At 24.3% G+C, this 17,620-nt stretch overlaps 1 protein-coding gene across 1 annotated transcript; it reads right to left on the bottom strand.

The window, feature by feature from the left end:
• Window positions 1–4,386: 4,386 nt before the first annotated feature.
• LOC145832078 (betaine--homocysteine S-methyltransferase 1-like) lies at window positions 4,387–11,850 on the bottom strand. Its single transcript, XM_082939438.1, is given in 11 exon segments — window positions 4,387–4,486; window positions 6,792–6,892; window positions 7,132–7,189; window positions 7,419–7,491; window positions 7,738–7,769; window positions 7,771–7,903; window positions 8,482–8,544; window positions 8,547–8,631; window positions 8,944–9,135; window positions 10,033–10,245; window positions 11,803–11,850. Coding segments are annotated over 11 exon segments (1,098 nt in total).
• Between the last annotated feature and the right edge of the window lie 5,770 nt (window positions 11,851–17,620).

Below are 17,620 nucleotides of genomic sequence, written 5' to 3'. Positions count from 1 at the left end.
TTGTTGTTTTCCAGGTGTGCAGCCATGTACGCAAAATGTTTTTGAGTGCACGAAAATTTTAGAGTCTAACTCATGTAGGGGTGACGAATTTTACTATAAAACATGCACTAGATTTTCTTGAGGTTATGATAAAGAGAAGATAAAATGTTTTTAAACGTTATAAGAAATGTTTTGTAACTGCGCTAGATATAACGGAAAATTTTGAAAATACTTGCTGTAGTTCTGCGAATTTTTGAGATTTTTGTTCTAGCTAAGGGTGCAAAGATTTTAGATTCTGTGAGGACCACTGGTCTAACCTAAAACAAGATAAAATACTTATTTAGTGATTTTCTTTAGTGAAGTTTTTTTAAATAAAAAATGTGTTAAACGCTGTCAGTTAAATTATCTGGGTAGAAATAACTGGTTATAAGCTATATAAAATGTCTGCATGTAGCATCTTTTCAGTATTAATTTTATATGTATGACAACTAAAAAAAATATTTCATATAATTAAAGAAAAACATGAAAACATGGATAGGTGGCGACGCTTGACATTTTTGATAGGGGTTGTGGAAAAAGTGTGGGAAATTTAAGATTTATTAAAAACCTTCTTTATTTGACAATTTCAATACTAATTTAGTAAGATAAAATTAGTACAATTGAAATATATTGTTTTTAAACTAAAGTTTTGTTTTAAGGTAATATAATTAACAGTTTTATATATTTTTTTAAATTAAGAATCTTCTCTAATGCTCCCATTGCACGTGAGCTTAATCTCAAAATTCTTATAACATTCCACAAAAAATTTCAAATACTTGAGAACAAGGTTGATGAATTTTTTAAATAAATTTCTATTTATTAACGTTATGATAACTTTACTAGGTTCATAACTTTGAAGCTCACACATAATCAAACTCAGACAATATCAAACTTATGAGAAACATCAAACATATTTATTTATTAACAATTAGATTTAGAATTAAAAAACTGCCTTTAATTTTAACTAACCAAAATAACTTTAACTTAAAAACTTGATATAAATATGTTAGTACATAATTATATAAAGTACTTTTTTACATCATAAATTTGAAATGTTCATTGTTAAAACGCATAAAACTTTTCACTAAGAAATAGTAAGTTTACTCAATTGTTCAAAGATAAAAAGAAAATTAAAAACAACAAAATTAAGCTCAACAGAGCTGGAGATTAACTATAGTCTAAATAAATAACTTACAGCTTAAACTAGATTATTAGATAGTAATGTAAAAATAATATTAAACTTATTTAGTATAGGGGTGGAAAAATGTTTAGATCCCGGAAAAGAAAATTGAAGGCAGAACTAGATTAAAATACTTTTTGGGTAGCGTTGTTTTTAAATAACGTAATAAAATATATAAAGGTATTTTAAGGGCAAAACTACAATGAAAAAATCATATTACAAGCACTATTGTATACAAAAATGCAATATTAGATCATTTTTAAATAAATTATTAACACCAATCTCAATTCTATATAAATTGATTAAGAAGTTTACAAGCTAAAAAATAAGTCTCTAAAAAGAAATTTGTGTCGTAATTTGCCCAACCTTAATCTAATACAATAAACTAAGGAATGCAAACAAATAAACTTTTGTATATAGTTTTCAAATGTAATGTTAATTGTAAAAGTATTTATTTATTAAAAATTAGTTTTAAATATCTTTCATAATAAAGTTTACTTAATGGTTTAAACTAAAGCAATTTATAAATAGTAAAATATAGAGTTAAAAATAATGATATTAGTTTAACTAACTAGTATTTCAAAATATTAAACTATAAGATTTGTATATAAACTACCTGTTAAAAGCTAAAGGTGAAAAATCGTATTTATTTGAAGCTAAACTGTTTATTTAACTTAATAATATTGTAATACTGAAATGCATAAACATACTTATTTAGTTTTTTTCGTTTCTTATCTTGTTATTTATGTTATAAAATAAACAAAACTATACAACTTGATTACTTGAGTTTACTCAAAACGTATACTTTTATTATAGACAGAAACATTGTATGTGGCTTTGTAATGTAAAATTTGAGATTAAGTAGCTTTACACTTAATGTAGTATAAGAATAAAACTTAAACTATGTTTCCCATAAATAACTTTAAAGTATTACAAAATTTTCTTACTGAAATACGTTTACTAAACTTAAACAATAACTTCGCTACCAAAAATATTTAATACATTATAAACATACTCGTCTATTTATCTTTAACATTACTGTTTATGTCACAAGACTTTTAAAGTTTACATACATCTAGAGCTAGAGACTAAAAAAACTTTTCTCTAGGGTGCTTTTTAAGCTTGTTGTAATAGATATACTAAATATAGTATCGATCATTAAATATCTAGTTAATTATCAAAACACGAATTTTAGAATAAAGAAATTTGATAAAAAAAAAACAGTTATGTTTAAATAAAACAAGAAAAATTTTAAAGTTTTAAGTTTTGATAAAATTGTGTTTGAATATAAAATTAAAAACTCAACTCAAAAATTAATTTTATTAGTAAAAATGAAGTAAAAATAAAAGTTGTTATTTTTGATAAGTAAAACTTTGTTAAACTAACAAAACCAAAAGCTATTACAAAGATCAATTAAATATACTAAAAATCGTTTAAAAACACTTAAATAACTATTTAACTTATAAGTTATACTAAACTTATGTGACAATTAATTTTGTTTAAACAACTAGTAAATAATTAATGTAGATATATATGGTTTTTATTTGTTTTTAATAAACTTTTATTAATATGTCAGTTATGTTGAAACAAACGTTTTTAATTGGTGTAGCATAAAATCAAACACGTTATTATACAAGCTGATTTGAACCAATCATATTGTAGTGCCGTTGTAAACAAATAGCAGTAAAAATATTTGCTTTTTAATACTTCGTCATTGTGGTAACAATCAAAACAAGTAAAATCTATTTGGAAGCCTTTTTCAGCAAAAAGCAATTGAAGATTTTACGAATACTTCAATAATTTTACTTATATTAATACAAATTTAGGTAATGCTTTTTAGTATACATTTTATCTGTTATTTTAATATCTTTAAAAAAAAACTTAGGTTTAAGTGTTTTTTTAATTGTCATTTTAGATTACTATAGACTTAAGTCGGCAGTACTATATCTTATACAAGTTAAGTCAATAAGCCACGAATTACAGTAAAAAGTAGTTTTAGTTTGGTGTACACTAATTTTGTATAAAAAAGACCTCCTTACTATTTGATAAATTTTTTTGCAAGCACTTTAAACACTATTCATCAAACTTAAACTAAAGATACGCTATGTAAATAACTTTGTTTTTATAGTAAAATTTACTAGTCCTAAAATAAATATAAAACACAATTAAAAAACGTGCAATCTGAAAAAACAGCTTTATCGAAACGTATCAAATTAGGTTTCAAGATGACTGTTGTTTAACAAAAAAAATTTGATAATTGAAACATTTAAGTAATTAAATTGAAAAACTATTTTTTTAAACTAGCTGGTAAAAGTATTTGTTAGTTGTTAATAATTAAAATAATCTACTAGCTAACTTTTAATAATTGAATATTTGTTAATTTACTATGAATTAAAACTAGTTCTTTAACTTTAAGGAAAGTATCAGGTAGTTAAAAATAGAGTATTAAATTTTTTTTTAAACTATTTTTCACAAGGTAAACTTTTGATGTAAATTTTTTTTAAGCAAACAATATCACAAACAATTATTTTAATTTTTTTTGTTTTGTAATAATTTATTTTTAAAATATTTATTAAACTTTACACAACAACAACCTTATTTATCATTTTAACATCCGATCTAACCACAAAAAAAAAAACATTAAAACAAAACAAATAAATTTTCAAGCATAATTTTTATTTACACACGATGATGCGGCAAATATATTCAGCAAACACCATCAAAAGCAAACTTAAAAGTTGACTACAAATTTGCCAGTCACATTTGCTCGCCTTTAAAACAAACGTTTGTAGTTAAGTGCCGTGTGCAAAGCTAATAGTTTCAACGTATGTTAATTTTGTTATAAACAATTACTTTAAAGGTCGTTTGTAAACGTTTAATAATATAGCACGGCGTTTAAGTAGCTTGTTTGTAAACTTGAGTTGAATTTATCGTTTTAAATGGTAGCCTATTTTTATTCGAAACTAAAAAGGTAAAAACAATTCTCAAGTTTTAGCACATTTAACGGTAATAAGAACAACATTTACGTTATATACCAAAACTTTTGTAAAAGTAAAATTTTATAAAAAGTGTTCGTAAATTAAACAAAAGCTTTCTAATAAACTGAGGCTTATCGAGTGAAATGAGTAAAACTTTATAATTACGGTCGTAATGCGTGGTGTAATGGCGTCACAGTTATGACGTAATAATTACTTCAACTCTGCTTCTTTTGAGGGTTCAGTTGTCTGTTTCATGTGGGGTCTGCCCGAACCGATGTTGATGTTGTTCCAAAACTCCTTGTTGTTACATCTGTGATAAAAGTATAACATTTTCTTAATCATCAATAAACTGCAACACAACTCGATTTTACTGTTTATAACAATCAAACAAACATTTCTTTATTAATATAATTTTATCAATATACGGCTTCGTGTGTGTAAATAAGTATAAATAACTTACAACCTGCAACTCGTTATCTAAGTGTTGATTACCAATGATTAATTTAGTTTAACATTGTATAAAGTATAAAAATCAACTTAAACTTTAATTCTACATTCTGTTTAACCTACAATAAATAAAACAAAAACGAGAATTTTTTCTTCATATATTAAAACCTATAATAAACTGTTTTTAATATTTTTGGTATGTAATTAAAGATAAAGTATTTTATGTAATATAGAAAACTTTAAAATTTAAACCTTTAGTTTATTTTAACAAAAACATAAGTTCTTAATTTGCGTCCAAGGAAAAAAATATGATTTTTATTATAAATGACGATCACACTAATCTCATTGATTAATTGAATAAATTGTATTATGAAAAAGAATGTGAATTATATAATCTTTAGTGCATAGTACTTTAATAGTTATAATTAAAAAATAAGTTGATTACATTATTTACTTTATACAGTTGTAAAAATAAGTTAACTTGTTACGAAAAATATAAAATAAGTAGTGACTATAAAGAGTTAGTCATTAAAGTTATCAATTTTTATCAGTATGTTCCCATTGTCAGCAGTTTGAAACAATTTTTTTATTGTTGTAGCTAATCAAAATAACATTAATTGCAGCAAGGCAATGGTTTTGCACTCATTTTAAGTACACAAAAATACCACAATATATTTGTATACAAGAAAATAAATATTTACTTTAAATTTAATTGTAGACCCTTAAAAACATCAATGTCAAACTTAACTTTGAATTAAATTTAACGGTGTATACAATGTTAAAAGAGTTTTGATTAAGGATAAGTTGTTTATAAATGACCTTTAAACATTTACAAAAAGAAACAATATCTAAATTTTATAAAAATAAGTTTTGGTTTAAGCATTTGCACCTTTAGAGTATTTTTATAAATCGTAAATATTTAGATTTAAAAAACTGCTCTATTATCTCTTCTTAAAGTAAGATTTAGCAAGACGTATGAGATTTTTTTGTGAAAATAACTATTTTAGTACCTACTCTTTTAACAAACTAAAACAAATACTTAATTACTTATATAAACTTTCTTTAGTAAGTAAGTAAGTACGGGTGTCATTTTAAGATATTAAACAACATTATTATTTTAAAAACAGCTCCTAACAAAAAAAACTTATAATTTATAAAAACAACAATTTAAGTGTTAAGAAATTTTCAAATTCTAGTATAATTGAATATAATGATGTATTGAATGTAGACTAAAATAAAAGCTATAATTTTGAAATATGTTTTTAATTATATATATTATAACACATAAAAATAACTTGAAAAATTTAAGTAGTAATAATTATTAATATAATATCTAGCTAAATGTTTAACTAAGTCTTGTTTAAAAAAAATCTTTAACTACATGAACTTAAAGTAGTAGAAAAACAGTTAAGGTTGTATGCATTAAACAATAAGAAAAATAATTAACAGTTTAAATAGAAAAGTCCTGAGAAAAATAGTTTGAACTAAGGTAAAAGCAAAAAGTAAACAACAGCAAATCTAGCAATGATATTAAATTCTTTGTAATTACACAAAATATTAATACAACATACATCAAACTAAATATTTGTTTTAGTGTTTAATTCATGACAATTGTCTAGAATGATATCAAAAACATATCAGATTGTAAACTTTGACTTACTGTGTAAAATTATTTTAAACTTTTTTTTTATCATTAGCTATAAAAAATAACTTGTCGAACTTTTATTAAACAACCAAAAATTTTTCTGCTACAATACCTTAAAAAGCCAGATAAAATTACCATTGAATTGTTATAATAACAATAGAAAACTTTTTATAAATTTTGTAGTCTATAAAACATGTTATTAGCAAATTACTTGATACTTTTAGATTTTCATTTAGCTAAATTAATAATAGTTCTATAAACATGAACTTACAAATAAGTTAAGTAAAAAGAATTAGCATAAACTGTTGTGGTCGAATTGTTAAACAATTTAAGTTTTAGTGTTTGTGATTATATGTTTACAATGTTATTAAGATTATCTACAATGCAAATTTCTCGTAAATAACTTTGTTTCAGCTAACTAACTGTACTTAGTTACAATATATTATTTCATTTAACAATTATGCAATTAATATATTATTTATTTCTACTGATACCTAAGCATATTATTTAAGTAACAACTTACTTATTCCTTATGGTATTTACAGCAGAATACTTCAGGAAACCGCCGTATCCTAAACTCATATCTGAAACTGGAATATGCTTGTGTGGTCTTTCAGGTGCCAACTAACAACAATATAAAGTACGACTTAAATTTTAGTTTAAATCTTATTCATTTTTTATATGTTTGTGTGATTTTTCTGCTGAAAATGGTAAATTAGATATAAGCTGGTATAACAAACGCATGTTCATTTAGTTTTATTAATAAATTTTATTCTTAGTATATTTGTGTAATCTTTCGGGTACCAACTAATACTGCAAAACATTTTTTTTTATAACTAATAATTTCTAATCTAATTCCTAACCTCTTGCGAGACAGCGGCCATGTGGTGAGGTTCCATTCCACAACAGCCTCCTATATATCTAAAAAAAACATTAAAGTTTAAAAAAAAAAAAAAAAACTTATTTATTATAAAAAAATTAAAAGTATATTTAAATGTGAAAAAGAACACACATAAAAGTTTTTAAAAACTATTTGTACTACGCTTCAAACGTTGTAGAAATTAAAACTTGGCCATTTTGAAAACTCTTAACATGGATTCAATTTAAATTCTTTTCACATGTTTGTTTATCATATAACATATTTTCTCACCTGACACCAATTTCGTAAGCTGCTCTTGTAAATTGCATCACTTCAATTCTAGTCAGTTGACGAGAGTCTAATGCTGTAATAATAACAGAGTTATTAGATAAATAATTATTCACTATATCAATAGAGTTGAAGAGCTTCATACTTATATGGAGACTAAAACTTTTCGTAAAATTTAAAAAATAAATTAAGACTTAAAAATTTAAAAAAATATTATTTGTACTAAGATTACTGGGTAATTATTTTAAACATACTAAAATATATAAAGTGATTTAACAAAAATGTACTTAATGATTAGTAATGACTGAACAAAAACACTTACCAAGTGGAACCTCTGGTAATGCAAGATACCCAGTTTTCGACCTCAGGACACCTGAACCCGATTGGTTGAACCATCAGGTATGGGTTCAGACCCTCCTTATCAAGAGCTGCCTTCATTCTTTTCAGGGTTTTCAGGTTCGTGTTGATGTCGTACAAACAGTTGATACCTGGTTAGAATAAGTACAAGTGTATAGTTACTGTAATAAATTTTATTATGTACTGGATACTAATTTGTCAATGAAAAATTTATCGTTGTGTATATCAATAGATTTTTAAATTAGTTAAATTGTTATATAAACAGTTAATAGCTGATTACAGATTACATACAGTTATTGTAAGAAAGTATCTAAAGTACTTAAAACTAATTCCTTAAAGCTTACTCACAAAATAGCAAGTACATATATACAAAACTGCTAGAAAAATATTTATATTTAAAAATATAACAGTTATTTTTAAGGTCATTTATAGTTTTGCTTATAACATATAAAAATAAAGTAATGGCTATAGAACTAAAAGCCATAGTAAACTATATTTAAAACTAAGGTAATATTCCAAATAATAAACTACTCACCAATAATTTCGGACCCAGTTTTAGCCAATTTAACATTATTATTATCGATATACTATGTACAAATTTTTTAAATATTTGTTCCTAACTAACTATATCAGCACCAGTCTCAGCAAATCTCACATCACATTTCACATTTATCCTACATACAAAGTTATAAAAATATTTATTACTCACCAATAATTTCTGCACCAGTTTTAGCCAGTCTTACAGCGCATTCTTCAACACTGATCCCATCTCTCCCAACCTCATCGTTATGGCAACCGGGAGTCCAGACTTCTTCATCACTTCAACACAGATCTCACACTCTTTCAAACATGAGAAGAACTGTAACGAATTATAAGTAAAACTTGTATTTTCTTGCATTATAAACTTCAAATGATCGAAAATAGTAACGGTTTTTGAAATACACAAAATACGTTTTAATACATTGCTTAAAACTTAATAAAATATATAGGTTGAGTAATTTAGTTTTTCTAAATAAACAAAATGCATATAAATCCTAGGAAAAACAAGTTGTTGTTTTAATACAAATAGTCCTGCTTTGATGTACAACTCTAGAGTCTGTTATTGTACGAATGCATACTTTGTTAGGTTAATTATTTTGACTTTTATAAAGAAAATAAAACACGTGGTTACCTCTCCAAGCACGAAATCGACTTTATGTTCGATGAATGGTTTCAATTGATCTTCGAACTCCTTTACAACCTTATCAATTCCGTGACCCCGGCTGAATGACGTCACTGGAGAAAGTGAACCACAAACAATAGCTTCACCCTCATTGGCTACTTCGTGCGCCATGATACATGCCGCTTTGTTGAAATCTCCGGTCTGTTGTGTTAAATTTGTATGTGTTAGTGATGTGTGAATATATTGGCTACTTCGTGCGCCATAATACATGCTGCTTTGTTGAAATCTCCCGTCTGAAAATTTACTTCATAGTAGGTACATTATTTAAATGACGCAGGGTGAATGAGATTATTTTAAAAACTTTTGTACACCTGGTAATAATATAGTTTAATTTTTTTGTTTAAATAAACAAGTAAGTCATCAATACTAAGTAGAAATAAATTTTCGTTAAACATTTTTACATTTTAAATTAATACCTTTTAAACATGTTTGACTTTTATTGAGCTTAATTAGAGTGTTATTAAAAAATACCTACACATTATCAATGTTTTAGATATTTTAGTGGTGATAAGTTTTATGATAATAGTTTTATAACAAACAATAAATCATGCAATCGAAACAACCTTGTTTCATAAAAGAAAAGAAACTAAAATTAACTAATACATAAGTTGATAAAAAAATTTAAATATAAACATACATAACAATATAACAAAAGTTTCGCATGCTACGAAAACATACATTGTCAGTCAATATTAGCCAGCAGCTTTTGAAAGAAATCAAAAAAAAGAAAGGTGATTAAAAATAAAAACTTAAAAAAAAACTTTTTTTGTTCAAATGTATACCTTGAAACACTTGTATTCTCCGTTGACCTGATTTTAATTGCTAATTTAAATATTCTTTTCGAAAATTACTAGATGTTTCTCTATTTAAAACTTAAAGATTATTAAGAAGATAGTTTTATCATACTTTTTTTGTAAAGTTGTTTATTAAAAAATGCAAGCATTTTAATGTTGAGATTCTAAGTTTTTTCAGCTATCTTGACAACTTAATGAAAATTTGTTTTTAATCGTTTTAAGTTTTTCTATCAACTTTTCTTACCTTGAAAGCCTTAGTAGTACCAGTAACTTCAAGTTTCTCATCGCTCGAGTAGAAGCATGGGGTCTGAAGCACATCAGCACCAGATCTTAAGTACTCCCTCAACAGTTGCCTTACCCCATCCGGGTACAACACTACCGCCTCTGGTGTCGACGGACCCGCGCGACAGTACCCACGTTTCTCTAGTGTCATGCACATCGATCCGTCACCAACTACCTGATGTAATTGTTATTGTGACGTCATAAATAAATTTAATTCCAGTTATAGTATAAATTTAATCTAAAGGAATAGAAAACGTATGTATATAGGACTACTAAATCTCCTCTTCTCAAAGGCATAATGTATCTATGTATACGAGTTACACATGTTTATGGTAATTTAGTCGTAGGTGGATGCATGTTGAACTTATATATATGTCTTAATGGCTTAATGTAATGACATATTTATTGTGTATACAGCTAATAATAAATAAACAGTATCCACTTTTCTCAAGCGTCATACACATACTGTCGTCACCTGGTACTAAAATATTGTGACGTCATAAATAAGTTAAATACCATTTAGTAATCTAATGTAATGATATAAAATATATAAAATAATACATATGAATTTTATATATATATATATAAAATTCATGTGTATAAAACTACTTAATCACCTCCTCTCGTCTCTATGTATAACATATTATTAACACATGTTGATGATAATTAGATCGTAGGTGGATGTATGTGGAAATTATATATGTCTTAATGGCTCAAGTGTTTGGACTATTAAACAGATTAATGTTTACATTATATTAGATCACAGCTTGTCAAAGTTGGCGATATCGCAACTTCAAAACAATGTTAGAAGTTGTTTGAGCTTGAAAACAAAGTAGAGGGGCTAGCGGGGCAAATATTTTTTCGAGTTCTTGCTTAGTATACCCTTGTTTTTTATAATCGGACCATTTTTGGTATAATACTGAGATTTGTGTTATATACTTTTTTAAATTGGTGACTATAATTGTATTTGTTTTAATAAAACCGATTAATAATAAATTAATTTTATTTTAATTAAATACTTTGCTGCTGTTAACAAAGTATTTTCAATACAGTGAAATATTTTAATTACTTATAGTTTTTCCAATAAACTAATCGTAAAATATTTATTAACTTCACGTTCTAAAACAAAATAGGTCAAACGAAGTTCTTTAGTTTATGACGTCAAACATCATGATATGATATCATACACTATATTATTAAGTATCTACGTCAGCGTTAAAAATTGTTTAAATTGCAAAATTAAATTGCTTTACATTTTTAGTTAAGATAGAAAAATTTTGTTTTGTTTAAGTACCGATCATGCATTTACATTGTAAATTTTTAATAAAAATTAAAACCTATTCTTAATTTAAATAAGTCAAACCTATTTATGATATGACTGTTTTTATCGTAGCTTATTAGTATAAAATGTTTAAGAGTTCAGATTTTTGCTAGTAAACAAAAGCTAAGTATTTAATTTTTAAATAAAATAGTTAGATTAAACTCGAAAGTTTTTATTAAAATTTCTGACGTATTTTCTTTAAAAAGGTAAGTTTTACAATGCTAGTATATCATTTATCATATTTTATATTATAATGTTTAAAAAAATACTTGTAAACAACAAACAAAATAACATAAATTTTCTTATTACTTAATTCAAAACTGTTAGTTTTAGGTTCAAACTATTCATGTTTAGAAATTGAAGCAGTTTATGTTTAAAGCTAAAATTGTAATATTTAAAAAAGTTACTAACCGGCCCAGCCTTGAGCATTTCAAGAATGTTTCTGGTTTTCAGTGGCATTTTGTATATATTTTTTAATCTGAATATATTAGAATACTAATGTTAAACTTACCAAACTAAATATTATTTTTAAAGCTAGATTAAAATAACTAAATTAAAATTAAAATAGCTCAAGTTTTGTTAAGATACAAGCTAAAAGTAAAAACTATCTTGTAAAAACAAAACAAAAAAACTAGCTGTACACTAATGCAAAACTAGCAATAAAGAATAATACAACCATAAAAATTTAAAGTACTTTTATTCAGACTAAAACATTTAATTGTTTATATATGTGTTTTTGTTTAGTGAAATTAATTTAGTACTTTACGTAGAATAACGCTATGACATTAAACGTGATAAATTTAAAAATTTTATACAAAAAATTACTCATTAGTAAACATGACTACTAACTGTGACTCATTCGAAATAAAAACAAACATAACAAGTGTGTGCATTAAAATATACAAAATATAAATAATTTTAACTGAAAGTTAAACTGAAAGTTAAACTAAAAGCCTTTTGAGCTTTGAAAAACGTCAAACTTAGATTTTTATATTAATAATGTTATTTTAAACTTAATATACTAGTCAGAACTACTCTACTAATCCTTTTCTTGAAAAGTTTGTAGTGTTTAAACACAAAATACATTAACAAATTAAAATCGTACTAAATAAATATTTTAAAATCGATGTGATCCATATGTTTTAACTTTTACAAACATTATTATTACAAAATTTTTGTTAAATCGACAAAATGTTATATACTTAATTTAGATGTATAACAAAAAGTTTGTTGAGCACATAAAATAATGCTTGGAATTTTCTTAAGTTTTTAATAAAAAGTTTTTTGAGTTAAATTGCAACCTCTAATATAAAGTTTCTCTCTTAAGTACTTTAAACATTAGTTTTATATTAAATAATTCTGAAAAATAATGCACAAGTTTTAGCAACATTCTTTATTTTATATTAAACTTAAACGAATATCAAAGATTGTGATGTAAAAAATAATATACTAAAAATGCTGACTATATATACGTAATTTCAAAAAATTAAAGTTATGTATGAAATCACAACACAAATATTAAACTATTGTTTTAAATTACTTCTACAAAATACATACATAAAAGATATTTTTTAAGTATTGTTTAATTCCCAAGTTTTAAGTTTTCTTATAAAAATTTATACATATTATTTAAACATAATTTTTTTTTTCTAATTCACTACACACATAAAAGTCGTTTGTTAAGTATTGTTTAAAAACAAATAATAAAAAAAGTTCAAAGTAAACATTTACCTTCTCTCATTTATTATGTTTGTCCAATAAGTTTATTAGCTTTGTTGTTTAGAAGCATATTAAATCATGAAATTAAAAAAAAATGTTTAATGGCAATCTTTGATTTTATTAGTAATATTATTGCTTAATAGTAACTTTATAGGTGTTTTTGTGATTTTTGATTTACAATCTTAAACATTTAAGAATTATTACTATCAAGTCTTTTAGGCCTAATGAAAAATTTAGTTTAGTTTTATTTTTATTTTTAAATCGTTTTTCTAAGCGACTCAGTCTGCAAAGAACCTTTCAACAAGTAGTTGATGCATGTACAAAATAAAACAATTACATTTAACAACTAACTTTTTTAAAATAATTTTGAACAAATCAGAAAAAATACTTTTAAGTATTAGTCTTCAAGAATAAGAAAATTTTGCAAAAGTAAACCACTTCGTAACGTGAAATAAACTAGTTTTAATTTCACTAATTTTGTATGAGTCTTGTTGAAATGTTGAAGCAATTTCCTAATATTTGCTGATTCAGCAAAACAAAAAAAATCATAATTTTATTATTTCTAGTTATTAAAATTTATTTTTTATAAATTTATAATACGTTTGAGTAGAGTGGTTTAAGGATAAGGGAATAAATAGAGGAAAAATAAAAAAAACTTGAAAAAATTTAGTTTTAATCAGCAAGTATTAGGTAAACACTGTCACACTAAAACCGGACTCATTTTGTACATTACCAAAAGTACTTTTATGATCTAAAATAACAAATAAATATTGCTTGTTTGGTAAACTATATTTTACTCGCACAATTGAAAGCAACTTTGAATGGAGGTCAACATTATAAGCCCGTATTAAAAAAAAAGTTACTTTAAAAAGTTAAAACATTTTTCTATAACATTCAAATACATACATATATACTTTCTACTATTTTGAGTACGATTAGAAATGTACGACTAGCTTAGAAATATAAATCGTTACTATTATGTGGGTTTAATACTTTTAATAAATTTTGTTTTAAACATTCTATAGCAATAAAGTGAGATTTTTTTGTCTACATTGAGAACTCTGAATTTGATGCATAGATACTATGAATAAATCAAATAAGTAATAAACATAGCATACTTTATAACAACTTATGCTTTATAACAAGTAACTTAATCAGGATTTCTAGTGTTATATTAAGCTTTTAACCAGCTGGTTAAAATTTTCTATTTTCTTAAAACACTGTTTTCAATTTTTCAAATTTGTTACTATAATTTAAATAAACCAGTTTTAACGCTATATATATATATAAATCCTTAATCAAAGTTATTAAAAAGGAGCATAAAGTTAAGTTGTATTACAACATACAAGGGTTTTCTCAATTTGCACTTTTGGCTGTGTTCAAACTTCAAACTTAATAGGTGGGTTACTGTTTAATAGTTAGAATAAGTTTCTCGGAAAAGAAACAGTTTTTCGATGAACAACTTATGTTTGTTTGAAGCAAAGTGTTTTTACTATCTTGTCGTTTACAAGTTATTGACAAGTGTAGAAGAAACTTTTATTTGACTTAACTACTTATGCAGATTAATGAAATCTTCTTTAAAAAAATAAAATATCATTCAAATCATTGGTCACCTCATTCTCTGTTTTCCAAAAACTGTAAGTTTTACTAACTTTAGATTTGATCCAACACATAACTTTTGTTTAATTAACTTTGCTCAAACATTTAACCTGAAAAAGAAACACATATATTATAGTTGTTATACTTTTTTATATTGGCATTTAAACAGTTGTAACTTTAATTTCGTGGTAAAAAGTATATAAATAAAGTTAAAGTATAATAAAATTACAAGTATTATAGTGACATCATTAAGAATTAAACTAGTTTTAGTTTATTATCTTATAAAAACCAAACATTATTATACAAAGCAATACAAATATTCTGTTTTATTTACTAATTTTAAACAAGTTTTAATATAAATTGGTTATCAAAACAAACAAGTTTTGTTAATTCAGAAAAACAGAATACATAACAATTTACGAATATTTTGTTTTCTATAAGGTTTTGTTAATTTTGTATTCTTAAGTGATACTTATTTCACTTAAAATAAAACTTTTTACTTTTTGATTCCAATGAAAACCACAGCAAAATAGATGAAAAGTAACAAAGGTTTATCGCTAAAATGAATTATATAGGATTTTAAATAGTTCTAACAACTATAGCAAGTATAAAAAAGTATCGAGTAAAATATATAAACACAAATTATCAATAAAACAAATTGTAAAAACGTTTAATAATTTAAGTTTTAACTATGTTATAGCCGTTATAAATTAAAAATAAAAAAATTTAAAACTTCTTACAACTTAAAGTCGAAAAAATAAATTACATGTTATTTCTTATTTCGAATTTCTACAGACATAATTAAATGTTAGATTAAATAAAACAAAGTTCACTCCGCTGAAATTTTAAGTTATAAACCGAACTACATAATGATCTATACGCATAAGAAGTTAAAGATTTATTGAAGCCAAACTTAATTTATTTTTCAAAAACTATTTTGTTTATAAGAAGTAGTAAAAGTTTCTGTTAATGGTTGAATCCTGAAAAACAGAAAAATATTTAATTTCAAACTAATTGTAATTGTAGTAATAATTTTTATTAAGAAAAACTTCTTTTTATATACTATAAATTTATATATATACACATTTGTTTTTAGCTGATTTTCTCCAATCTAATTTTTTCAAGTTTGTAATACAAACGTACTACTAGTTAGAAAGCTTTACTTTAATTGCAGCTCAGAAAGCTGTACTTTAGTTGCAGTTACAACTCAGAAATGACACGCAGCAAAAATTAACTAACGGTCTTTTAACTTTTTTTCAGTAGAAAATCTCACAAAACTCTATTTACTTAAAATTAAACAACCCTTATTTTAATAGCCTATACACCATACTATAAATTGAATTTTCTTTAGATTTTGGTGTTTTTAAATAAGTTTTATTGTGAGGAGATTTTGCTGAAAAAGCTATATTATTAATTTTCTTTTAATTTCAGGTTAGCTAAAATATACTTTATAATTTTTTTTTTAATGTTAAATGTATAGCATAGTTAAGTTTAAACAACATAGGAAGTATAATACATTTAAGTTTAAAAAAACTACAGTAAAATTTCTAATTACATCTGATGTGTTTTAGTTATTCTAACTTTTGTTTATAAAGTAAACTTTTAAGTAAAATACTTTACAAAAAATAAACAAATTTAAGTTTTAAATTTTAACATGATAGTGAACTTAACTTATTTTAATCCGTGTAAAAAATAAAATTTAGGAAATTAATAACCTATATTTAAAAACACTGTGAAATTTATAAAAGTATAAAACCACTAATTTTTCCAAGCATTATTTTTTTCTATACAGTATATGGACTGCGTTTACAGTTTTTTATACTTAATTACAAAAATTTTTTAATTATTTTCAAAATAATATATATGTTATTTTGTTCTACAGTTTTTACAATAACTATTTAAAATCAATCTTTTTTAACGTGATTTTTTTTCATCTTAAATTAACTATTTTTATTGAACAACAAAAACAAACACGCTCAAAATATTTGGTTCAAGACCTGGTGCACGAAAAAACTTTTCGGTTATCAAGTCACACACCACGGATACCTTTTAACGTCTTGTGCAGGACTAGTGTTACTATCTATGTTATTTAACGTAAAGCTTGTTACAAGATGAAGCAGAATATTCTTTTTTATAATCGAAAATAAAAAAATAACTTATTTAAAAGTAGTAGTTTCAATAAAAACTAAAAAAAAATAACTAAATAAATATATTAAGCTTAATTAAATAACACCTTGATTTAGTTTATTAAAAAATGTTTATAAGTTTCTTTTAAAACTAAGTTTTAAGATAATTGATACTATTCTTACTTGGTTATCTGTTTTTATTTAAATTACCTTATTTTCCTTAATATAAAAAGTGTTAGGTTATTTAATTTCACTTCTTGTAACTATAAAACTGCTTTAAAAATACTACCTTTGGTTACATGTTTGGCGGTATGGCGTTTTTTCGATCATTAATGTTTTCAATTATCCGTTCCGTCTCACTTTCACTGCATTTGCAAATGTTTAAATTGAATTGCAGGCTGTAATGAAAACTGATCGTTGTCATTTTGTTAAGATAGATAAGAAGTTTATCTAATGGAGGAATTTTAGTTTTTTTATAATACAAATTCTACAGTATATGTTTATTTTTAGAAAGCATTTAAAATTGTTTTAGTTGTTTTGTACTAGTGTTTAGTTCTGACAGAGTAAGAGAAAAATAATTGTTGAATTGTACAAAATAGTATATATCTTGTTAATGTTGACTAGGTGCTATGCTTTAGTAAACCTTTTTAATTTCAAAACTTAAGTTAGTTGGATCTAAATCGGCTAAGTTATTACAGTTTTTAAAATTTAGATTCGAGTTTAAAATTTATAACCCGTAAAACAACATTGTAATAGTTAATTTGACCAAGCTCAATTAATATTGT

The sequence above is a fragment of the Thalia democratica genome, chromosome 3 (genome assembly GCF_965202585.1).
Source record: "Thalia democratica chromosome 3, ktThaDemo2.hap1.1, whole genome shotgun sequence".
NCBI classification, from domain to species: Eukaryota; Metazoa; Chordata; class Thaliacea; order Salpida; family Salpidae; genus Thalia; species Thalia democratica.
The sequence above is the reverse complement of the archived record's forward strand: the minus strand, read 5'-3'. Positions and strand labels throughout refer to the sequence as shown.